The 23599-nt window shown below is 54.1% G+C and overlaps 6 protein-coding genes across 6 annotated transcripts; 3 read left to right on the top strand and 3 right to left on the bottom strand.

Annotated features, from left to right (window-relative positions):
* Positions 1 to 367: 367 nt before the first annotated feature.
* On the top strand, positions 368 to 2380 carry QC763_311210 (uncharacterized protein; the record flags this gene model as incomplete). Its single annotated transcript, XM_062911577.1, has 2 exons — positions 368 to 1702; positions 2004 to 2380. Exons 1-2 carry the CDS (start codon positions 1303 to 1305, stop codon positions 2378 to 2380), a joined length of 777 nt encoding a protein of 258 aa, XP_062767577.1. The 5' UTR covers positions 368 to 1302.
* Positions 2381 to 4025: 1645 nt separating this feature from the next.
* QC763_311220 (uncharacterized protein) lies at positions 4026 to 8373 on the top strand (the record flags this gene model as incomplete). The annotated part of the gene is made up of 3 exons (XM_062911578.1): positions 4026 to 4160; positions 4259 to 5222; positions 5318 to 8373. The coding sequence occupies 3 exons, from the start codon at positions 4026 to 4028 to the stop codon at positions 8320 to 8322; spliced, it is 4104 nt and encodes a 1367-aa protein (XP_062767576.1). The 3' UTR covers positions 8323 to 8373.
* Positions 8374 to 8517: 144 nt separating this feature from the next.
* Positions 8518 to 9941, bottom strand: QC763_311225 (uncharacterized protein; the record flags this gene model as incomplete). Its single annotated transcript, XM_062911579.1, has 2 exons — positions 8518 to 9737; positions 9787 to 9941. The coding sequence occupies 2 exons, from the start codon at positions 9939 to 9941 to the stop codon at positions 8660 to 8662; spliced, it is 1233 nt and encodes a 410-aa protein (XP_062767575.1). The 3' UTR covers positions 8518 to 8659.
* Positions 9942 to 11798: 1857 nt separating this feature from the next.
* On the bottom strand, positions 11799 to 15337 carry YOS9 (Protein OS-9; the record flags this gene model as incomplete). The annotated part of the gene is made up of 2 exons (XM_062911580.1): positions 13420 to 15337; positions 11799 to 13343 (listed from the first exon to the last, which is right to left on the bottom strand). Exons 1-2 carry the CDS (start codon positions 13516 to 13518, stop codon positions 11799 to 11801), a joined length of 1644 nt encoding a protein of 547 aa, XP_062767574.1. The 5' UTR covers positions 13519 to 15337.
* On the top strand, positions 13820 to 20854 carry QC763_311240 (uncharacterized protein). The gene is made up of 4 exons (XM_062911581.1): positions 13820 to 13997; positions 14108 to 16584; positions 16661 to 17597; positions 17659 to 20854. Exons 3-4 carry the CDS (start codon positions 17313 to 17315, stop codon positions 19579 to 19581), a joined length of 2208 nt encoding a protein of 735 aa, XP_062767573.1. The 5' UTR covers positions 13820 to 13997; positions 14108 to 16584; positions 16661 to 17312; the 3' UTR covers positions 19582 to 20854.
* A 916-nt stretch (positions 20855 to 21770) lies between these two features.
* On the bottom strand, positions 21771 to 22592 carry QC763_311245 (uncharacterized protein; the record flags this gene model as incomplete). Its single annotated transcript, XM_062911582.1, has 1 exon — positions 21771 to 22592. The coding sequence occupies one exon, from the start codon at positions 22590 to 22592 to the stop codon at positions 21771 to 21773; it is 822 nt and encodes a 273-aa protein (XP_062767572.1).
* Between the last annotated feature and the right edge of the window lie 1007 nt (positions 22593 to 23599).

The following is a 23599-nucleotide window of genomic DNA, read 5'->3' as shown; positions in this document are numbered from 1 at the left end:
AAGTGAAAGGGGCTGGCTTTTCCTCTGAGCCAAGGAGGCGTCCTTATTGCCGCCCGCTATGAGCTGCACTTTGGGGGGTTGCTCCGGTTTCGGCTTCGGGCCAACACGACGCGGGTTTTGTCACAGCGGTGATGTTAACACCGAGCATTGAGTCGTCAAGAATGACAAGCCAGCGTTTTTGAGGCCGATGACTTGGGAGCATAGAGAACAAGACAAATCTTGAAGTCATGAGCTCCCTCCCCCCCACGCGAGTCCCTAGAAATTGAGATTGTGCAACCACGGCCGGTAGCCACTGACGAAAACAGACATCGTGCTTGGCTTGCTTCTCAGACAAGATATTCAGAGAGGGTCTCGCTACTATTTAACTCTTCTTCCCGGGGCGGTGTCACGGGTCAACCCAAGCCACGGAGAAAAGAGACGATCCTTCTGATCGGGATCTGCCTGAAGGATTTGCCATTTTTCTTGAGATGACCATCATCATCATCATCACGCGGGCCCTGATTCCGGAGTTTTATGATGCTTTAGGAAGGAGGGATTCTCTCACGGCAGTCACGGCTACGTTAGCACCCCTACAGCTGCTTGGTTGTTGTTGTTGTGTTGTTGCGAGATCCAGTTCCACTGTCACTTCGTGGGTGAGTAGGTGAGGTCTCAACAAACCGGAAGGGATTCCACCTATGGAGTATCCCCGCAAGCGTACCATCAGGAGGCACCTACCTAGCGTAGCGATCATCACATCTTCATCATCCCCCACGCGGCGGCGGAGGAGGTAGGTAGGCATTCATATCGGCTATGTTGACGCGGATTCTCTGTTGGCGATGCAGCATCTTACCTCCGAGATGCGGTAGTTTTGCGGCATTACCCGTCACTAGGGGACCTGGAAAGGTGAAGTGATCGGCACTGTACATTTCTCTTTTCAGGGCGGCAATATGCTGTTGTGGGTTATAGTAGATGAATTTGCAAACGCCGCTTACGTTTTGTGAGGTGCGAAAAGGGATCTGCGGTTCGGTGAGGGTGAGGTTGCATCAAGGTAACGTGCACACAGGATATGCGGCGGTTGCGGTCTTTTGATGGTGAGGAATGGGGTAGGTAGAGAGAGGTGAGACGAGTAAGACGAGTGAGGGCCTCGATGGTCCGGGGAGGGGGTTGATATATCTTGTGCTTCTTGTATGCTTTTGTCGCGGTGTGTTGAGTTGAGGGTGTTGTTGTTCTGTCTTGGTGTTTGTTAGTCTTATACTTCACCTTGTGTTTATACCTCTTAAACATTCCTCCACATATTACGGTAAGAGAGACAAATCGCCCAAAATGCCTTACCTCGTCCTCCCTGCCCTCATCCCCGACATCCGGCCCTGCTACGACGCCTACTTTGCCGCCTTCAGCACCGACCCCTCCGGCTCTATATTGCTCGACATCCTCTTCCCCTCGGGCGTCACGTCCGACGAGTTCCGCAAGGCGCACACCAACGGCACCCTGCAGTGGTGGCACACCTCCGAGACGCAGTACACCTACAAGTGTGTCGACTCGGAGACGGGTGAGATCATCGGTATGGCCCTCTGCGACGTGTTTGTCAAGCCTAGAACAGAAGAGGAGCGCAAGATGCCAGAGATTGGGTGGCTTCACGGGGAGCAGAGGACACGGGCGGAGAGGGTGCTGGACGGGCTTTGGGGTGCGAGGGAGAGGATTATGGGGGGAAGGCCGTATGTTTGTGAGTGTTTTTTTTTTTCCTTTTTCTATCTGATGGTATTTACTCGATTTTTGGACAAAAATACCATGTGAACACAGCAGCAGCTCGCTTGATATTTCCATTGCTGGAATTATCTTGCGAGAGAGACTCTTGTGCTTCCTGCAGAGACCACGTGCTGTACTGTTTCCTGGGAGGACACGTTGAGCGTTGCAGCGCATCCAAGTGGCGCTTTTTAGTCTGGGGTGGTCTTTCGGGGACCTCATTGTGCTGCCTGTAGCTTTCCCATCACGTTAAGCATCTCGCTAATATCACACCGCAACAGACATCCACGCTTTTGCCGTTGACCCCAAGCACCAAGGCAAGGGAGCTGGCTCTGCTCTTGTCCAGGCCATTGTTGACCTCGGAAACACTATCGGGCTGCCCATCTACCTCGAAGCGACGCCCACATCGGAAAACGTGTACTTCAGAAAGGGCTTCAGGAGAGTCCCCGCGGAGATAGCCCAGGTGGTTCACGAGGCGGCCGTGTTGGGGACCAAAGAGGACGTGGAGGTACCGCTCATGGTGAAGCTGCCGCAGGGTGTGTATGAAGTCAAGGTTGATGGGAGAAAGCTGGGGGAGGTGTGGGCGGAGTGGCAGGAGGAGAGGAAGCAACAGCAGCAGCAGCAGCGCCAAGAACAGGTTCAACAACAACAACAATAACAACCAGACGTTGAGGTTAAACCATAATAGACACGCGCTTCTAGATCTGTACTAGAAGAAGCTTGTCACCGGTAGATGGCCGATAAAGGCTCCAAAATTGACAGCTTTGACAGTTGATGGCGCCAACACGGAGAAGCATACGAGTACGAAGGTGGTTGCATTGAGAGGGCATTCCAGGCCCATCGCCCCTCTCTGAGAAACGTTTCACGCACAGCAGACACCACCACACTTGTGTCTCCTCTGCCGTGTCTCGATCCGAATTCGAGGTTCAGATGAGACAATGCCGTGGCTCGCTGTCAGGCACAAGCGCAATCCACAATGTGCCAGTTCACCGTGGGCAACTCCAGACGACCCTTTCACCCGTGAAGCTACCGCTCGGTGACCGTGTCCGACGGCCTTTCTCGGACATGACGACAGTGTGGCCGAGTCGATGATCCGTGGAGAAAGGGTGATGGAGCCACAGACAAAGAATTTTTATCAGATGATCGTGATAATGCACAGGTGGAAACCAGCAGAGTGGGCTGTTGTCGGTCCATCCATGTACATAACGTAATGCCCCACCGGAATCCCAAAGCGGCGATATCTCCGGGCCAAGACTTCGGGAAGTTTGTGCTTCGGGAGGGATGTTCAAAGATGTTTGACGAGGTCGTTGCCCCCAGCTTGGGTGGTGTTACGGAACATCATTACACACGAGTTACGCCATTGTACCTCTGTGGACATTGAAGATGGTGGGGATCAACGGTAATACAGCAGACAGAAAACCAAAAGACCAATGTTGCGAGAAAAAGCAGCAGCAGGAGTTCGGATGGTGGGCAAGAAAGAATGTTTACAGGGGGGTGTTCGGTGGCTGGGATGGCGAGCGTTAAAATGGCTCGTTTGCATGGAGCCGAACAGTGGAGATTCTTCGGATCAGATAACTTTAAACTGGGTCAGCTCCCCTTGCCCCTGGTCACACAAGAAAGTCGGATGAAGACCTCGAAGACCGGCGGTGATCTGGTGCAATTCCGTTCAAATCTCCCACAAATAAGTCATCTTTTCACAAGATACATACCGTGATGCCTTACTTCATCTGATCAAGGGACAGCAAAGCAGGAACCATGCAGGACGACCGCATATCAAAGTAATTAAAAAAGGACGCAACTCGAGGGTCACGTCGAAGACCATCATGTGGGGGCCGCCCAGCGCAACAAATTTTTTATCAGATCCGTCCGTTCACCTAATCAGATCCGCCCTCGCCAAGGCCGGAATCGGGGTCAATGGGTGGTGGGTAGAACCGGGGGCTTCCGCTGTCGTTTTGCTGGGGGAAGGTCACCTCACTGTTTCGGCCGCTGAAGTGACTGGGGTGAGTGGGGGAAACATACAGTGAATTGGTCACCAGAATAAGGTAGCAAGGAGACCAAAAAAAAAATTGCCTGAAATGTGTTTCCCCCAGGGAAAAGATCAACGCTCCCGGGAGACGGGGGTATTCATCCCGCCATAACTTCTTTTTGGCCTGTGTTGTGTTTCCCTTCCCATGTCCCCTTTCAGATTGTGATCTCTTCCCACGCACAATCTCTTCTCTCTCTTGTCCAGAAAAAGTGGCCTGATTTCGCCAAGAGAACCTGCCCCCCCGCCGTGGAAGCAACACGGTAAAAAAGCAGGTACAATGGCGGTCGAGGCTTCCGGAGAGAAGCGTCCGCACAGCGCCGCAGCGAGTGATGCGGCCGCTGATAAGGAGAAGGCACTTGCCCCTACCACCACTGGAAGTGCTTCTGATGCGCCGGCAGCTGCCGAACAAGCCGTAAGTCTTTTCTGTGTCTGCCCCTAAATCCCCCTTTTCGGCCCCTGAATAGCTTCACTCATTGTTTACATTTGACTCGATCCCTAACATCTCTCCAGCCCCAAGGTGGCCTCCTCGTCTGGCTCAAGATCTTTGCTTCCGCGTCGCCAACATGGATCGACGTCTGTCTTCTCATCACCGGCGTCATTTCCGCCGCCGGTGCCGGTATCCCCTTCCCCCTGATGGGCATCATCTTTGGCGAGCTCGTCGACAACATGAACGATGCCACCTGTGCGGCCGGCGACTCTGACCTCACCTCCACTTCCACCTCCATCAACGGCGTCAACGACCCTTTCGCCTATGAGGCTTCCATCAACGACAAGGTCCTCAAGCTGGTGTATATTGCCATTGCTGCCTTGGTTTGCATCTACGTTTACGTCCTGTCCTGGTCTCTCTTCTCCCAGCGCCTCGCTCAGAGACTCAGAGGGCAGTATGTCCAGGCTTTGCTGAGACAGCCCCCCGGCTTCTTCGACGCGCGATCTGCCGCCAGCGGTGAGGTCTCGACCAGACTTCAGGGCGACATGACTGCTGTCCAGGCCGGTACTTCCGAAAAGGTGGGTGTTTTGATCGCCTCGACCAGTTTCTTCTTCGCCTGCTACGTCGTCGCGTTCATCAAGCAGGCAAAGCTGGCCGGTATTTTGGTCTCGCTCATCCCGGCGTTCTTGCTCATGGCGATGGGCGGTGGCTTTTTTGTCACCAAGTTCATGGTCATCAGTGCTTCTTCCCAGACTGCCGCCAGCAACATTGCCGGTGAGGCGCTTCAGCACGTCGGTGTCGTGCAGTCGTTCGGTATGGCTGGCAGACTGGAAAAGAAGTTTGCCGAGCATGTCTCCGTGGCTAGAGGTGCTGGTGTCAAAAAGGGCATTGCTGCTGCCATGCAAGCTGGTATGCTGTACTTTATTGCGTACAGCGCCAATGCTCTGGCCTTCTGGCAGGGTAGTCGCATGGTTGTTGATACCATCAGAGGCGAGGGAACCGAAACTGTTGGTCAGATTTATACTGTGGTGTTCTTGTTGGTTGATGGTATGTTTTTCTGTCTCTCTCTCGCTCTCTCTCTCCCCCCCCCCCTCCCCTTCCCCTTTTTTTACTGACTGTCAACAACTAACACTCCCTGAAAGCCTGTGTCTGTCTCGGCAACATCGCTCCCATCCTCCCCATCCTCGGCAGCGCCTCCACTGCCTTTTCTCGTCTGATGGCCGACATCAACGCCCCCTCCACCATCGACGGCACTTCCTCCGAAGGCGCCTTTTTGCCAGTTGAGACCACCACCGGCCACATACAGCTCGAAAACGTCTCCTTTGCCTACCCCTCCCGCGCCGAGCAGCCAGTCCTCCGCAACGTCAACCTTGTCCTCCCGGCAGGCAAGCACACCGCCCTCGTCGGTCTTTCGGGAAGCGGTAAATCCACCATCGCCGCCCTCGTCGCCCGTCTGCAGGATCCCGATTCTGGTGTCATCACCCTGGACGGCACAGACATCAAGACACTGAACGTGTCCCACCTCCGCAGTTTTGTCTCTCTCGTCCAGCAAGAACCTTCTCTTCTCGACCGCTCCATCCTTGAGAACATCGCTCTCGGTCTGGTCAACTCCCCCAAGCCAGAACACCAAGCTCTCAAGGCGGTGGTAGAAGGTGGCGAGCTCGCCGAGCTGGCCAAGAAGGGCAAGGATGCCGTTGACGACAGTAGCGTTGCCAACCCTGCGGTGCAGGAAGTCATCCGTCTTGTCAAGGAGGCTGCCGTCCAGGCTGACGCGCACAACTTCATCTCCAATTTGGAAAAGGGCTACGGTACTTTTGCTGGGCCCAAGGGGTCTTTGGTGTCTGGTGGCCAAAGACAGCGAGTGGCGCTCGCGCGTGCCTTGATTAGAGATCCCAAGATTTTGCTGCTGGACGAGGCCACTGCTGCGCTGGATTCGACTTCTGAGAAAAAGATTCAGCTCGCTGTTGAGAGGGCTGCCGAGGGGAGGACGGTAATTTCCATTGCTCATAGGTTGAGTACCATTCGCAATGCGGACAAGATTGTTGTTCTGGAGGCGGGTGAGGTTGTGGAGGAGGGGGTGTACGACGAGCTGATGGCGAGAGAAGATGGCAAGTTCTTTGCCATGGCCAAGCTGCAGAGCTTGGGTAACCAGGAGGCTGCTGCTTCGGCTGTTGCTGAGATCAGCGAGAAGAAGGATGTTGTTGTCGTTGACGAGGAAGAGGAGGAGGCAGCCAAGGTTCTTGCTGCTTCCATCTCCAGCAGGGATGAGTCTGCTGCTGAAAAGGCGGCCAATGACAAGGAGGAGAAGGAGAAGGAGGCCGGCTGGGGATCCGTGTTTGCTGGTCTGGCCCGTCTTGTCAAGCCTTCCTTCCCCTGGTTGCTTCTGGCTGTCTTCGCGGCTGTCATTGTCGGTGGTACTTTCTCCGGATCTGGTCTCATCTTTGGTTTCACCGTTGGTGCTCTCAACCCGTGCGAGAACTCGCCCGAGGACATCCTCGACCTCGGAAAGTTCTTCGGTGGTTTGCTCTTCATGCTGGCCTGCATTGAGCTCCTGGCCAACTTCTTTGCGTGGTCCTGCTTTGGTCTCATCGCCGAGAGAATGCTGTATGCCATCCGCGTGCTCAGTTTCAGAAGCCTAATGGAGCAGGGTGTCGAATGGCACCAATCCGGCGGCCGCAACCCTACTTCCCTGCTTGACATCATCACCAAAGACAGCGCCGCCATCGGTGGTTTCTCGGGTAGCACCATCGGCACCGTCTTTGCCATCATCGTCAACTTCTTCGTCGCCATCATCCTCTCGCACATCATCCAGTGGAAGATTGCCATCGTCTGTCTCTCCGTCGTCCCGATCCTCCTCGGGGCGGGCTTCATGCAGCTCCGCCAGCTCGCCCGCTATGAAGAGCGCCACGCGGCCTCCTACGCCAAGGCAACCGGTGTGGCCGTCGAAGCCGTCCAATCCATCAAGACCGTCGCCGCCTTGTCCCTCGAAAAGGAGGTCATGGGCTCGTACGCCCGCCTCCTGAAGAACACCCGCGACGAAATGGTCCGCGCGGCAGCCTTCACCAACATCTGGCTCGCCATCAGCAACAGCATGTCCTTTTTGATCTACGCCTTCGCCTACTGGTGGGGTTCGCAAAAGATCATGTCGGGCGAGGCCAACCAAACCCAATTCTTCATCATCGTCGTCTCCATGCTCGTCAGCGCCCAGCTCTGGGGCCAAATGTTCACCCTCGCCCCCGAGTTCTCCCGCGCCCGCACCGCCTTCTCCCGCATCATGAACGTTTTGGCACTGGGAACAAACAACGAGATCGACTCCAAGCGTGGCCCGCACGGCAAGCCCGGCCCCTCTTCCGACCCGGAGTCTGCCCTCTCCCCGGCAGCCAAGGCCGCTACTGGCGGTGAACCAGGCATGAAAATCACCTTCACCAACGTCACCTTCTCCTACCCCTCCCGCCCAGACCACCGGACCCTCAAGAACGTCTCCTTCACCATCACCCCCGGTCAATTCGTCGGCCTCGTCGGCCCATCCGGAGCAGGAAAATCAACAATCATGTCCCTCGTCCAGAACCTCTACTCCCCCTCGTCGGGCTCAATCCTGCTCGACAACGTAGACATCACCTCTTCCGTCGCCTCCATCAAGGACTCCATCGCCATTGTCCCGCAGGACCCGGCCTTGTTCGACGGCACCATCCGGTTCAACGTCTCCCTCGGCTCCAAACCCGACCACGTCCCCACCCAGGAGGAGATCGAGGAGGCGTGCAAGCTAGCCAACATCCACGACGTGATCATGGCCATGCCGGAGGGGTACGACACCCAGTGCGGCGCCTCCGCCGGTCGCTTGTCCGGTGGGCAGAGGCAGAGACTTGCCATCGCGAGAGCGTTGGTTCGCAAGCCGAGGTTGTTGCTGCTTGACGAGAGCACTTCGGCTTTGGATGCTGCCTCTGAAGCGGCGCTGCAGGAGGGGTTGGACAAAGTCGCGCGGGGGACGACCGTGCTGGCTATTACGCACAGGCTGCACACCGTGAAGAAGGCGGATGTGATTTTTGTGGTGGAGGGGGGCGAGGTGGTGGATAAGGGGACGCATGAGGAGCTGATGGGACGGAGGGAGGGGTATAGGGTTAATGCTATGCAGCAGATGTTGCAGTAGTTTTGAGGGAGGTAGATATACCCAGAGGAAAAGGAACAAAAAGAAGGGGCTTGGGGGGGCGGGTGGTAAGAAAAGGTGCAGGAACGAAAGAACTCGGATACAGTACATAGATGCATGCATTGTTTTGGTTTATTGGTTATTTTTTAATATTATATATATACATCTTCTTTTCGTCATGTCTTTGTTCCCGCGTGATGTTTCCATTTTGTCAATCGGGGGTTGGGGTTAATCAGAATTGGACAAGTGTTCGTGATGAATGGAAATCGCTTCCTCTACTTTTTAATTTTTTTTTTGGCGGGTTCATATACAAACATTATGATCTAGCAAAACACCCATGTCAAGCCCCCTCCCCTGGCTTTGGCCCCGGAAAGCGAAAATACCCAAAGCTCGTCGCTCCCGGCCCGGGACTGACAATGTCAGGACTGAACAAAATCTCCGGACTGTTCACCTCTGACGTCGTCGACGCCCACCCAGAGCTGGTAGGCGTGGTGATGGCACTGTTATTGTAACCCTGGAACCACGGCGGCGGCGGTGTCTCGTTGGTGTGAGGTGCCGTGGGAGGCCCATTGGTCGCCGGTGAGGGCGTGTCCACCGCCAGCGACGGCCCGCCGTGGTGGTATCTACTGCTGCTGTGTGCTGTTCGCGGCACAGATCTCGGCTCCGACTCCTCCGTCTTGATCTCTTTGTGTCCTTGTTCCCTCACCTCTTGGGAGAACTTCCTGCCCACCATGTAACTGAGATCTGACTTGTCGCCAGCAGCGGCAAACATTTTGAGCCGTTCTGCAAACAGTACCCTGCTCTGTTCGCCGACGCTGAGAACCCTGACAAAAGCGTCCAGAAGGTTATCATCCGTCTTGACACCGTGCCTCCCAAGCTCGAGGTTATCCACAGCCCCGACGACATTGAGCCACCAGATGCCAATCTCGTAAATCTTTTCCATGGTCGAAATCCTACCATAGCAGCGCCCTGGCGGTAGCGAGTTCAGAAACGACAACGTCTCGTGGGCGATGATGAGCGGATAAGTGAACCGCATGCTTTCGTGGACGTTGCCGAACGACAGCAGGTGGGCACGGAACGACAGTTGCCAAGTAACCAGCTTCAGCCACTGACGAGTAATTGTGAGATGCACCCTTTGCATTTCTGTCGCCTCCTCCCCTGATTCTGTCACCTGTGACAGACGGCGTTGGAGCTCCAGCAGCTTTGCGGCTTTCATGTTGTGAGCGGCCGGCGAATCTTCGTTTTGGGGGGTGTCGTTCCACGCAGCGACAAAGTCCTCACCAACCGGCTTGTATATCTCCGCCAGCTGTAGCAAGCCAGCATGGACACCCGGATCTTCATACCGGTATCCAAAAGTTGGCAGTTCTGGTTTCCGTCTGAAGCTCGTGATGGGCTTGTTTCTCAGGATGGCAAATTCCCTGTTCCTGTCAGCAGACGTCCTCGTCCCGTAGTGGTCACGAAACTTACCTCTCGGAAATCAGAACTGCCCAGAACAGCCTCCTCCTCGCCAGGTCATCTTCTCCTTCCGAACCTGCATATCCATCTTCCCGATCCAGACCAAACTCGGCCGCCAGAGCACCTGTTTCTCGTAGATACACCCAGGCTTTTCGGCTGTTTCCCATTTCAATGTAAAGTCTGGACAGCAGAAACGACGTCAAAATATCGTTCAGCTGGAGGTGAGCAACATAGTCGTATGCCTGGCGTGTGGCCGAGCATTCTTCCAGAAACGACTTTGCTGCGCTGATCCAGTCGGTATTACTCCCTGATGGGGGCCGGGAGGGTGGTGGAAGAGATGCAACATGAAGGGACGTGAGAGCCGATAAGGCGAGCAGTAGCGTCCTCTGAGATGGCGGAACCGAGGGTTGACAGCAGTAGCTCTGCAGTGTGGGTAGGTGAACTACAGGGAGGAGAGGGTACAGGTGAGCCGTGTAAACCTCAACACACAGCGGAATGAGATGATGGTATCTCTGCCGTCCAGAGCGGCCATGCTGGGCGTCAGCAGACGGATTCGGAAAAGGCGTGTCGGGAGGCGTGGACTGAGGGGTGGCGAGACTGCTCGGGGTGGTCTCAAAGCTGTTTCTCGTTCCGGAGTTAGTTTACGAAATGCCCATCGTGCTGAATATAACATACTCGGCGCTGCTCTCCCTCGACGCTATCCCCAGTACTTCCTCCTCTTTTGACCGTATCCTGTCAAGGACTCGACCATGACCTGGCTTGGGACCTCTTTTCCGTGGGACCTGGTCCCTTTTGCACACCAAGGCAGCATTGAGGCACTGCTGGCAAGGGAATTGGTAATCGCATTTTATCCGTCTCGTCCTGCAATGGTCGCAAACCTTTCTGTTGGCCGTCAAGCTTGATGCTATCCTCCTACCCCCTCGGCTGGACTCAGTCAAGCTAGGTTGGCGTTTTGTTGGTGCCGGTGTCTGTCGTGCCTGCGATGACGGAGTCGGGTGCGGTAGCCCGGGCCCCTGGTCTTCCTCGTCCTCCGTTTTGATATGATCCATATGTGTGTCCATTCTTCCCACCTAACCCCCTGTGATTCCGTTTCAACTGCCGTTTCCGTTGACCAGGGCCAGGGCTCGATATAAGCGTTCGTCTGATGTAATATCGCGTAATATGCCAACGTGTCTATCCGTTCATCCCAACTTTTTATTTCTTTTCTTTTTTTCCCACTCAATCTCAAATATAAGACAGTGAGCCAACCGGATGGCTTCCCACTCTTGACAGCAACTATTAAGTATCCTCTTGCCGGGCCGGTGATGATGCTTCCTTGTCGTCACGGTGTCTCGGGAGTCCGGATTCTCGAAAAACAATTAGAGAAACGGGTCCGTGTGCTTGGAGGAGACCCCTTGCTCGAAAAGATAGGCGGCAGGAGCGCGGGATGGGAAGAGGGAAGGGTATGACGGATGCCAAGACACCCCCTTTCGCTCGCTTCCAACCCAACGGCGATGATCACCGCAAACCCAACGGATGCTTGTCCCAGTCCGGAGTCTGACAACTCAGTCGCGCAGAATCGGCTTGAAGGTGCTGTTGGTGGTCATCAAGCAAAAAGAGAGAGCGAAGAGGGAAAAGAAAGAAGGGACAAAGTGATTGTGAAAAGCCAGTCGTCATTATACATGCGTCCAGCGCGCGCTGTGAAAAAAAGAAGAAAAGACTTCACATCGCCACCTGCAGGAGCAAGAATTAGTCCTGCAAAGGTGGGGACATGGCTACATATTACCCCTGGCCAGTGGCAAATGCCCCATAAAACACTTGTTTTCTTCCCGGCAGTCTTCTGAATGGGTGGTTGGTTGATGAGGCTCTTGCAATGATAGGTTATGTAATGTAGGAGGGAGGCGCCGGAGCAGATTCCGGGCAGTTTGAACAAACCGAGGCAAGCCCCATAATGCGGACTCCCCCGGCGGCAGCTGTTCCAGAAAGAAAAGTAGTTTGATGACTGTTAATATATGCAACTAGTGCCAATATACATAACGGGTACCTTACAGCTCATCCTTGAACTCCTCTTTGGACCCTTCCTCGTCGTCATCGAGACGCGGTTTTTTGCCTTCCGTCTTTTCCTGTTGCCCGGCGGTCTTCTTGGCCTTTGGTTTTTGCTTCTTGGTCGCCGTCTTCTGCCTCTCGCCCTTGGTCTTTTGGTCTTCGGCACCACCAGGAGGCAAAGTGTGCTTCTTCTCCAGGTCGATTGCGTCGGCGCCGTTGTCGAGCATTTGATAGACCACATACTGTCGCTCCTGGCCAGGCGCGTCCACTACTTCTACTCTCCACCCCTCACCGCCGGATACCGCCTCCAACTGGGCCTCCATCTCGTCCAAGAACGCATCCTTGATGCCCAGCTCCTCTAGCTTTTCCGGACTGAGCCTTTCAATAGGGGCCCCTTCCTTCTCTTTGGCGAGCAAAACATGGGTCACGGTCGCCGCCTTGGGCGTAGCGAGGGCGGATATGTGTCGGGGAGGCATGAGCTTAAACGCCGGGGTTCCATCGGCATTCACTTTTCCTCCCAGGATCTTTTGTCCCCCCACCACCACGCCCCCGATGGTCATGCCCGAAAAGGGATTGCTGTCGGCTCCACCATTAGGGCGGCCAACCTTGAGCCTGGCTCTCTCGCCAGCGCCCTCGAGCACACCGCCGGCCTCGACCTGCTTCTGATATCTCCATGCCGACTCCTCCTCTTCGCTGCTGACGATTTGCTTGCAGGTAACGGGATGTCTTTTGGTGACCTTTGGTGGGAGAAAAGCCACATCATCGCAGAGTCGTGGGGTCTGCACCACCATGAGGTAGGTGCAAATCGTAACCTCTTTGATCCAGCTGATCCTGTCCCCTGCCACGCCGGGATGGCAGTGATACTGTACCTCAATGGTGCGTGGTTTGTTGGTGAGATCGCAAACGGTACCACCCTCGAACTTCTGGACGAGGTATCGTTGGTCGCCCTTGACCTGTAGCTCCGAGTTGGGAGGGGCCAAGCCCTTTTCTTGCCCGTCCTTTGGTTGCTCAGAAGCGGGTAGCGCCCTTCCCAGCACATACTCCTGGCTGCTGTCATCCCGGACAGGCGGGCCCCCTTCGGTGCCTCGTGGCAGAGCATGGAACTGAACAACGTCTTTGCCGTAGCAGAAAGAATAGCTCCACCAACCACTCATAAAGTAGAGACAATGTCCTTCAAGACCACTCATGAGCTCCCATCCCTTGGCCGAGGCACGGGACATTTCCCGAGCTTCTTCGGCCTTGGCGAGCTCGGTGGCGGTTTGGTTGAGTGTTGGAGGGGGAGCGAGGACGGGTACGGTGCAGAGATATTTCCACGGGGCAGAGTTGATCAGCTCGTACGTCTCGGAGACCGGGTTGGAATCATCGTCGGTGTCTTCGGGGTCTTGTTGTTGGCCATTGCTGGCATCTGTCTCTGTGGACGGGCTGGCGAGCTCGGTCTGGGATGATGGGGTTGGAGAGGGAGCTGGGGAGGACGATGATTGTGTGTCGAGGAGAGCGAGAGCGTCGGCTTCGGAAATGAATTGATCGGAAAAGACAATCTCGAACTTAAAAAAAAAAAAAAAACAGTCGAATTGTGAGCTGGTGTTGCTACTTGACAGCCAACAATGACCAATGACATACCTGTGGATGGGCCAGCAGATCCTCGTGAATGCTAAAGCTGGGCTGTCGAGCTCTGCAGAGCTGCAGCGAAGCCAGGAGAACCAGATTGAGCCGGCGCATTGTGTGTGATGTTGTCGCAATGACAGTGGCAGCCCCAGCCCTGGGCTCACATTCAGAAAGAATTTCTTTTGTTGGTGTTGTTGTTGTTGTTGTTGCTGTTGTTGCTGTTGCTGGTGTTGTTGCTGCTATTGAAGGGCTCCTCGTTGATGCCACTTGCTCCCGTTGATGACAGCTGTTGGCATCGCGCTGCCACAGCACTGTTGCGCCCGATAAGGAGCCTTATCGGAGCACTGAACCAGGGGTGCCAAGATTATGTCATCGGCGGGATGTTTTTGTCCGCCATCTTGTGCTTCTTCACCAACGTTCATCCCATGGCCCCTCTCAAATTCTGGAAGTTTGGTGACAAATTCTGTCTCCTCATAACCTGTGACTCTTACGATTACCGCTTTGCGAATTGAAGGTATTCTCACCGCCAGAGGGCCGGCTGTTGCGCTGGAATTGGCAAAGTCTCGCTGACCGAGCTCAAGCATTTGCCTTGTGTAAGTCCCAGCATCGAAATGCCAGCTTTGGATTTTGAAATCAAGCGCGCTTCCCGGTCTTCCCCTCATGAGTCAAACTGTATTTTTGACAACTGGTTCATGCCGTCCAGGTGACAGCGCAGCCGAATTGATCAAGTGTCTGAACGGACCGGGCATCCCCAGCAGTGCTTTTGTCGGCAGCAATCTCGGCAGTCGACATCATTCGAGAACCACTCGCCCCCTCATCTGGTCCAGAATGCTCTATCGATACGCGCTGAGGGAGGGTCGGAAATGGCAGGCAACCATCGTGAAGTGGCACGACATGATTGGGTCCTCTGTTGTCACCCTGGAGAAGCTCTGAACCGGAACGCCAAGACGGGGCCTGATGGGGCCCAGTTTCGGACTTTGAGGGCCGGCGCCGTTCGGCCGTGGGTGGGTCACTCCGCATCTTGCGGTATCTTCTTAGTTTTTAATATCGCGCGCCGAGAGAACACCCGTGACCGGTGAGGGCTTCAATATGCCAGCAAGCGCCAGGTGGCTTATTTGGGACATTACCGAGGCAAGACATATCGCAGACGATACAAAGCGGTCAACGAGGAGGTATGCCGCTAGCCGTCTACTTCCCTCCCGCCCGGGCTGTCATGGATGTCATTCAAAGGTTGTCCCGCCATAGCACGACGCTGTTTCACCTGCCGGCAGCACTGCTGCTCTCCACTCGGCAGAGCCTCTTTTCTCCGCCGTGCTTGGTGCTTCCCCAGGTTATCTGGAAGCACTGAGCATTGTTGAGTCATCTGACAGTCCCCAGCAGGGACCCGGGCGTGTTTGTGTTTTAGAGCCTTGCGGGGCGGAGTCCGGAATGCGGCGACCGGCATCTTTTGTTAATTATCCCGCGCTTCGGAGGGGAAACAGAACAATTGTGGTCTTTGGGCTTCTCTGCAGATTTCTGGCGGAGTCGACGATGACTTGCAGCAAGCAAGCAAGAAGCAAGAAGCAAGAAGCAAGAAGCAAAGCCGGGCAGCTTCGTGGCATCTCGTATCGCGAGTCCCTGATTCCGGAGGGGTTGCTGCAGGTACATGTCTGTAGGGTGGGCTTCGGTGACGACGCCGATGCTAGGTATGATGTCGGGCAGGAAAGGTGAAGGAGTGCCACAGTGCTTCGCCGCCGCGGTGAGGCTCGGCTATCTTGGAAGCTAGAAACGTGTCAATCGCTCAGGCATTGGAATGCCACGATGCCAGCTCATCCACCTCAGAGGTCATGCACACCCACAAGCCACAACTGCCCGGGGGGGGGAAGGGGGGCATTGGAGCCCAACACCACCACACCACCAATTGACCCGAGGGGAGGAGATATTGAGACAGCCACATCTGGTCTTCTCAGTTGTGGCTTGGGTTACGTGAATAGTACGTGATGAGGATGTGCCCGAAAAGGCCCGCCCTGGCCGGACGTTTTCATCCAGTAGAGACATCCCAGCAGTGCTTGCCTCACTTTTTGGGCCAATCAGGACGATCATGACACCCACCGGATGCTTGGTGCAGCAGCGAGGGATGGGCGGGATTCGCTGACAGCAGAGCGTGCCACAGGCGACACATGCATCTCGACTCTTTGAGAGTGGTCGACCGAGCCCGATTCTGTTCTAGTGGCAGAAGCAGAGAAATCTTCTCTTCTCTCCTTGTCTCCTTCATCGATCAGGTATAATATGATGTGTGAAATGTAGGTGACCGAACTGAGAAGTTGCAACGGTGCCCAAGGATCGACTCATGGATCTCGTGTGGACCCACGACGGCATCTGCAATTTGGGAGAGAAGGGGGGGCATGCAGTAGACAACAGGTATCGGAGAATATTCAACGTCGTTGAAGCTGTGGGGGTTGAGAAGCTGGAAAGCCCTTCTGTGCAGCAGTAGCACGACAGCGACAGTGGAGGTTGACGATATTGGAGAATGGAACCTGGAACTGCCCTGAGAGCCAGTGGAGCCGTGGCTCGACGGGTGTGCTTCAGCGGTTCCCTGGCGCGCTAGCCAGCACACGACCGCTAACTGTGACTGGACCGTTGGGTGCAACTTGCCGCGACAGGAACCCTTACGGCCACCACCGGGCAGCCAACACATCACCTCTCCCTCCCCTTCCCCCCCCTCCTTGATGATTCATCTTTTTCTCTTCACTATCTCTCTCTCGTCTGTTGCCGTCTCTTTCCCCCCTCGGGTTATTTGCCCTACTGGATACAGGCTGCTGAGCCGCCCCCGCGAAAACGATGGGATGCACCCGCGGGACAGAGCCCAGCCAGAATATGGCTTCGATAACGATTGGGAGATGGGGAATATGACTGTTCCCCTCCGCAACCGGGCGCACACCTCCCACCACTAGTCTACGCAAGAGAACCTGTCGTGGAAGTTGCCGGGGGATGGAAGCAGCCTTCTTCCTTCCAGTCTTCTTTGAGAATTCCATCCGTCCATCTATCCATTCATCCATCCATCCATCTCACCTGCAGAGATGAGCTGGAATTATTATCATCATGAATAAGCAATCGACGGGACTTGCAATTCCAGGAGTTTATCGTCATGAGGTGAGGTGGCAGATCCATCCCGTCACATCCTGGGCCCGTTTGCTTGGGGTGAGATTGCTTTTTTTGGGGGGGGGGGGTGACAATGCCCAGAAACAGAACGAGCAGCCCGCTAATCGGGGAGAAGATCTCCCTTTCCCAGCACTCATTTGGTGTGACCAAGCATACCGTTGATCCCTGGTCCAACAAGTCGTCACCATTCTGGGTCTCTATCGAGGTACCTGGTATCAAGTATCGTGGTAGGCCACACCACCTGCATGTCCATGTCTACCTGATCATATTGTATACTCCCATCCTCCCCCCTCCTCCACCTCATGCCCTCCAAGAAACTCCGTTTCGAAATCGACACTAAGCTAGCTGACCCCAGACCCCCTCGGCACCTGGTAGGTCTCGTCGTTGCGTGCCATATCCAACGAAGCCTCGTGAGCATCTGCTCGATAAATATCATTTGCTCGCTCCTCGTTGCGCCAATCTTTTCCCTTCTTCAATCATTATTATTATACATTGACATTGACTTACAACAACTTACATTTGTATCTGCAACTTCCCATTCCATCTTTTGACTCATCCCGAGTCTTTCACTTCCAACACACACACACACATACACACACACACACAACCAGCCAACCATACCATACCATACCATACCATACCATACCATACATACATATCTACATACATACATCCGCTTGTCGCCGGCCGACTTTATTCTCTTCCCACTCGGTCCGCCCTACCTCTCCTCGCCTCACCTACTCTTGACAGGCTGAAAGGCGACCAGAATGAGCCAGGTCCAAAGGTTAGAAGCATTGCTTCGACAAAAAGAGCACGAGAAGCAAGAGATCATGAGCCAGCTCAGCAGAGCCCGGACGTCCCGGTCCTCGGCCACAGCTGCCGCCCTCGACTTTGAGTCTGTCCCCGGCAACTACCAGATCGCTCCGTCACGACCAGTTCTCGCCGACAATGGACGATCAAGAAGCAACACGATACCCCGCAGTGTGACGGCTGCACCCGGCATTGCTGCTGCTGACAGTGTTTCCCTTCAGCTGGATCACGTCCAGTCACAGGTAAGTAACGAAACTCCGAGACCCAACCCACTCTTTTGCTCATGCTCACCAATGGTGCCAGGACCAGAGCCGTCCCATGAAGCGTTCCAAGACCACACACAATGCTGGTCCATCCTCTGGCACGGGCATGGCGAGGTCCAGCTCAAATATGTCCATACAACCAGGTGTCCCCAGCGGCAGTCTGTCGGGTCCCAGTTCGGCCATGCTTGAGCAGTATCTTGGTCAAGGTCAGATGCAGCAGCCCGTCAACGCCTTCTTCCAGTCACATTCCCAGCTCCAACCAATACCAACGGGCAGAGAGATGGATGTTGCCGATTTTCTCTCGATGCGGGATACAGGAGGAGACCTTTCCAGCGTCTCGCCCATCGCCATCCCTTCCTCCAGAATGTTGTCGCCCCAAGAGGCATCACATTATCCCGACTCGGGCATCCCATCGGCTTGTGGTTCTTTGACCTCGGGCCCATCTGTCGGAACCACGGCCATGTCAAGATGCAACAGCAACTTCAACGACAACAACGCAGCCATCCTGTCCCAACTTGAGATGGTCCGCATTCGGTCACAGCATTCCACGAATGGACAAGCTCGACAAGACAGCTTTGGCCCGAGTCAGCCGCCGTATCATCAACCTTCGTTGCTTGGAAAGAGGTCGGCCACAGACCTTCACATGGGAACCGGCCCCAGCGCCCACTTTGTCGGTGCCTATCCTTCTTCTGCGCCCACCGACTCGATGCTTCACCAACATCAGATGAAGAAGTCGCCCTCCTCCCAGTCGAGCTCTCACTCCATCTCGTCGGCGGCCATCCAGGAACTCAATGCGGGGTACATGAACGATGACCTCGGCATGGAGCGTTCGGTCTCCAGAGACAGCACCAAGTCAAATAATTCCCTCAAGGTCCGCGCCAAAGAATCTCTTGCTCGCCAGAACGTCAACGCCAAGTCTCGCCAACTTCAGCCAAAGCCAGATGTCGTCAAGAAGGAACAACCCACATTGGCCACCAACAAGAAGGACCCCAAGGCCGTCATCACCAAGACCAAGTATGAGCGCCCCAAGCACCCCAAGGTCCGCTGCCACCAGTGCAACGAGAACCCCGAAGGGTTCCGGGGTGAGCACGAGCTGCGCCGTCACACCGAAGCCAAACACAAGAGCATGGTCAAGAAGTGGATTTGCCAGGACCCTGGCCTGCTCGGCATTCCGCACGCAGAGACGGCCGCCAAGCCTCTGTCGGATTGCAAGCAATGTTCGGCCTTTAAGCAGTACGGCGCTTATTACAATGCTGCTGCTCACTTGAGACGCACTCACTTCAAGGTCAAGGCACGGAAGGGTGCTGTTTCCAAGAATGGTGCCAAGGGCGCCAGCTCGGCCGCCAAGGCGGAGGAAGAGAAGCGCGGCGGCAAAGGCGGCGGCGACTGGCCCCCCATGTCGGAGCTCAAGCTGTGGATGATGGAGGTGACAGTGCCGATGGACCAGGAGGGTGCCCTCGGTCCTGACGGGAGCGACTCGGTGGGCCAGGTCGAACAAGAGGACATTGACAATGAACTCGGCGCGCAGGCTTATGGCGTGCCACCCAACCTTCTCGGCATGGACGCCTACAGCAACATGGCCGTCTACGCCGGACTTGGTGGGGGGTTCGGTCAGGATCTTTCGTCACAGGGTCTCCAAGGCGAGCTTGGATCGCAGCTCTCCGATCTGTATCCGCTCGACACCTCGGTCTTTGCCGCCTCTTTTCATGGCCTGCCAATCTCTTCGGCCGGTTTTGGGGACTGCGGTCCATCACAGGGACATCAGCTCCAGCAGGGCATGCCGTCCTCCTCTTCGATGATGAGCATCGACACCTCCAACTACACTTCTCCAGTCTCGTCGACGGCCACTCTCACCCAGGCCGGCATGTTTGTCAACGACATGCTCCCGCCCGCCATGATGCACACCCGTGATGACTTGCACGACATGCCATTTGACCTTGCCTTTCCGGTTGGGGGGCACTAGATCAGTGTCCGCTATCTTGTTCCTTTTGCGTTGTTTTCTTCGACCGCCTTAGCGTACCGCGATAGATGGGTTTTGCTATCTCGTTTTATCACCACCTTACACTACACAACAACAATAACAACAACCCCTTCCCCACCCAAAAAAAAAAAAAAAAAAGAACAAACCTAACACCAAAAAAAGTCCTTTTCTTCACGGAAGAGCAGGGTGTACAACCTTGCTTTTCCATCCTTTTCCCAGCCGGGGCGGTTTACTGCTCGGCATATTTCGGTCTATTTCTCTCTCACTTTCACAATTCAAGAAGCCATCGCTCTAGGCTTTTACCCCCCCTCCCTCCCGATATGGGTTCACTCATTTCATCAGTCAACTGATCGATCGACGGGGATACGTTTCTCTGGTTGGAGTAGCCTTTTGTTCTTTTTCTTTCTTTTTGCCGGATCCCCAATCAATGACCTTCTTTTTTTTGCATCAACGGGGTGGAAGATACCCAGAGCAACAACAAGAAGCAGATTGGATCCTGCGAGGTGAAGAAAGACCGGGGATCATCACTTGCGCTATATACAACGTTTACACTTGTCAACCACGCGGTTTTGCCTACGGAAGAAGAAACCATGGCTGAGAAGGCCATCCAACACACAGACCAGATTGTCAACCCATTTTTTGTTTTTCGCTTCGATTTTGTACATGTTTACACATATTATTGTTTCTTTATATCATTCCTCGCGCACGCATTGAGCATTTCCGGGGGGGAGGGGCAATAGTTCGACACAAGAAGAAGCCTGAACCAGTCAGGGCCCCTTTTTTTTTCAACTGTTCAAGCCAACATGTGGCCTCGTCAAATGACGCCTATGAAGTCTTTGTCTGTCGGTTTTACAAAGATATCAGATTGGAAATTGTTTCTTGTCTTTTTTTTAATGTTTTTGTTGCTTCAAGGGAATTGGATAATGGGCGTTTGGTTTGGTTTGGTTTGGTTTGGTTTGGTTTGGGTTTATCACTGGACAAGAAAGGATTGGTATTTGGGGTGACACAGACACAACACAGACTCAAACAGAAGGGGACATGACAGAAAAAAAAGGATGGGCTGGACCGATTCAAATGGACATGGAACAAAAGAGACGGGTTAGTTGTAGCATGTCGAACAGTACAAAGAGACGAATTATATGTAATGTATTTAATGGTGGTGGTGGAGCTGAGGGAGGAGAGAGGGGGATATAATGTATATATCTGGATGTTTGGATGAGGGGAGGCGGTGGAAATGGAAATTGTGGATGCAAAAAGACTAATGAAGCAGTGTGAACTTTTGATATCTGGTGACTGCTTCATGAGAGAACCTATACGGAGCCCCCTATTTAACTTACCAACACAATTCCCCCTGCCCCCCCCCTCCTTCCCTCCCTTGATATAGAATTTAACTATATTGCGAAGCATGATTATTTAAGGGGTAAAAGGTATTCAATAAGCTCTAAAATATAGTTAAAAGACGTTAAAAGATAGTTAAAGAAAGTTAAAAGAAAATTTAATTAAGACGTCTTAAAAGATAGTTAATAAAGCATAAAATGCAGTTTAAGGGCTGTAAAAAAAATTTAATGGCCTTTAAAAATAATGTAAACGCTTATTATTTTTGTTTTAAAGCCTTTTGCTATTTTATAGGAGAGGTAAGTAAATGGGGAGGGACGGAGGCACTGATGAAATGAATAAGGGGTTCCGTAAAGGTTCTCTCTTCATGAATGGAAAAGGGAGGAACTATGTCCGTGGTAAAGAGAAGCCAGGTTCCTAGGACAGTCAATTACTGCATTGACACATTAACTTATTTCACACTTCTGCCAAAAGTTACATTGCTGCCAGAGCGTAAATGATACATTCAGCAGCCGCTAGAACTGTCCGTCGACTGCCTTATGTAGGCGACCATTGCAACCTGCTCTTTTCTTCCCATCGCCAACCCGTGTGCGTTATCATTTCCTATACCTTCCAAGTCCTGTTTCCCTTGTGTGCTGTCCATTGATTTTCTCCCCGAAGTACCCCTTGCCAATCCAGTCCCTAGTGTTATTACATAGCAAAAAAACAAACACCAGAAAAAAATAAGAAATACGCTGTCCCAATAACCCAACCCATCCATTATCCCCCTCCCTCCAAAACTCCATACTCCACCAACACAAGAACAGAAGGAAGAATAAGAGAGGATCAAAAAAAGGTTAAACCCACTCCCACCCCCCCCTCACCCGCCCCCTATCCTGCCCCTGCCCGGTAACCCCCCCAAAAACCCCATCCCCCAAATCCAAATCCCTAACCTCACAACCAGTACACCGATCCACAACCTCCACCACCTTCTTATCCCCCTCCTTTCCCTCCTCCCAAACTCGTATCATCCGTCCACAGAGCACGTTCCCATTCGAGTTTTTGGTCCCCGAGGCATCCAACCCAGCATCGAACAGAGCATGCGAAACAGCAACAACAGAGTCGTTATCGGAGCTGTACCACCCGCATGCTCCGGCGGCAGAGGAGGGGTCGTAAAAGGTCAGGGAGCCGGTTTGTACCCCCTTTCCGGCCGAGGTCCAGGGGAGGGGGATGGATTCGGACTGACGGTGTCGGAGACCTAAGCCGAGGCCTAGACCAAGGGCGAGGGCCAGGATGAAAAGGATGGCGAGGAGGAGCAGGAGGAAGGCACGGCGGGTGAGATGACCAAAGCAGCGCTTTTCTGGGGGGAGGTACCTGCTTAGGAGGCCGGGGTGTTGTTTACCCGGGGGAAGGGGGACGCCGTTGGCCGAGTGGGAGGTGGATGGGGGGAGGGAGGTTTCTTTTAAGTCGATGTTGACGACGGCTGGTGCTGATGCTGCTGGTGGCGGGAGGGTTGAGGGAGTGGTGGTGGTAAAGGTCGACTTGATCTTTGCGAGGAGGGGGTTCTCGGGCTTTTTGCGAGGGGGGTAGTTGGTGGGGATCTCCCATTCGGGGTCGTAGCGGATTCGTTCCATCTCGAGGGTGCTGGCTCGGGCGGGGGCTACTGGTTGGTCGGCCATGTTTTGCGGCCTCTGTAGAAGAAAGAGCAAAAACAGTAGTCGAAAAAAAGAAAAAGAAAGTGGTATCGAATCGAAAAAGATGATAGCCGATCAAGTGGAAGCAGAAGCGATACGAGAATGCTCAACGCACAGAGGCAAGAAGGTGGGGCATTGTGTTGTGGTCCGCAGCGGTTGTGCGCAACTTCGGGTGCGACGAGGACACAGATAATAACAAGAGCAGAAGCTTGCTTTTGAGTAACTCGAAAGACAGGGAGAAAGAGGCAAAAATGACGACCTCTTTTCTCCCGTCTTCCCTCTTCCCTTTGGGTCAAATTCTTGGAACGGCACTTACACACCACACACCCACCCTGACACACGAGACCGGGACTGGCCTGTGACGTTGTCTTTTAGCCTGTGCCAAGCTTCGTGGGGTGTGTGCCGCTATTCCCGTTTGGGCGTGTTTCATGTTTGGAGAGTCAAGAAGTTCGTCTGGTCTTTTGAGACTGACAGCTCATCCGGGTCTCGAGAGATACACACTCAAGAGGACAGGAGAGGCTGTCTCTCCCCTTCTCTGTTGAGTCTACTGACCCTGACAGCTTCCTCAGCTACCCTCACCCTGTCCCACTGCAGCCTGCCGAACCACGCATCGCTGTCCTCGGTCGTGACACGGTGAGCCGGACCAGTAAAAACAAGATCAACGGCCTCCAGCGGCATGTCCTCCTGTCTCGGGGTAAAACAGCCAGATAACAATGCCCTTGACCGCGTTGAACCCGGCCCGTGTCAGATGAAAACGTCCAGCCCACCGTTAGCGATTCCAACCCGTGTCACCTCTACCACGATCCAATTCCCCATAAAGTCGGCCGCCGCCGCCCACGCCGAACCCTTGGCTCTGATGCTCAACGGTAGAATTTCCGGAGGGCACACCCACACGCACGCCATCCATCCCCAGGTAAAAGCACCGTTCAAATAGAAACAGACAAGCCACTTGTCATGATCATTCCTAGATGTGAACCCGCTGCTGTTGCTAA

The sequence above is a fragment of the Podospora pseudopauciseta genome, chromosome 3 (genome assembly GCF_035222475.1).
Source record: "Podospora pseudopauciseta strain CBS 411.78 chromosome 3, whole genome shotgun sequence".
Classification (NCBI taxonomy): domain Eukaryota; kingdom Fungi; phylum Ascomycota; class Sordariomycetes; order Sordariales; family Podosporaceae; genus Podospora; species Podospora pseudopauciseta.
Note: the sequence above shows the minus strand (reverse complement) of the source record. Positions and strands in the feature narration are given on the sequence as shown.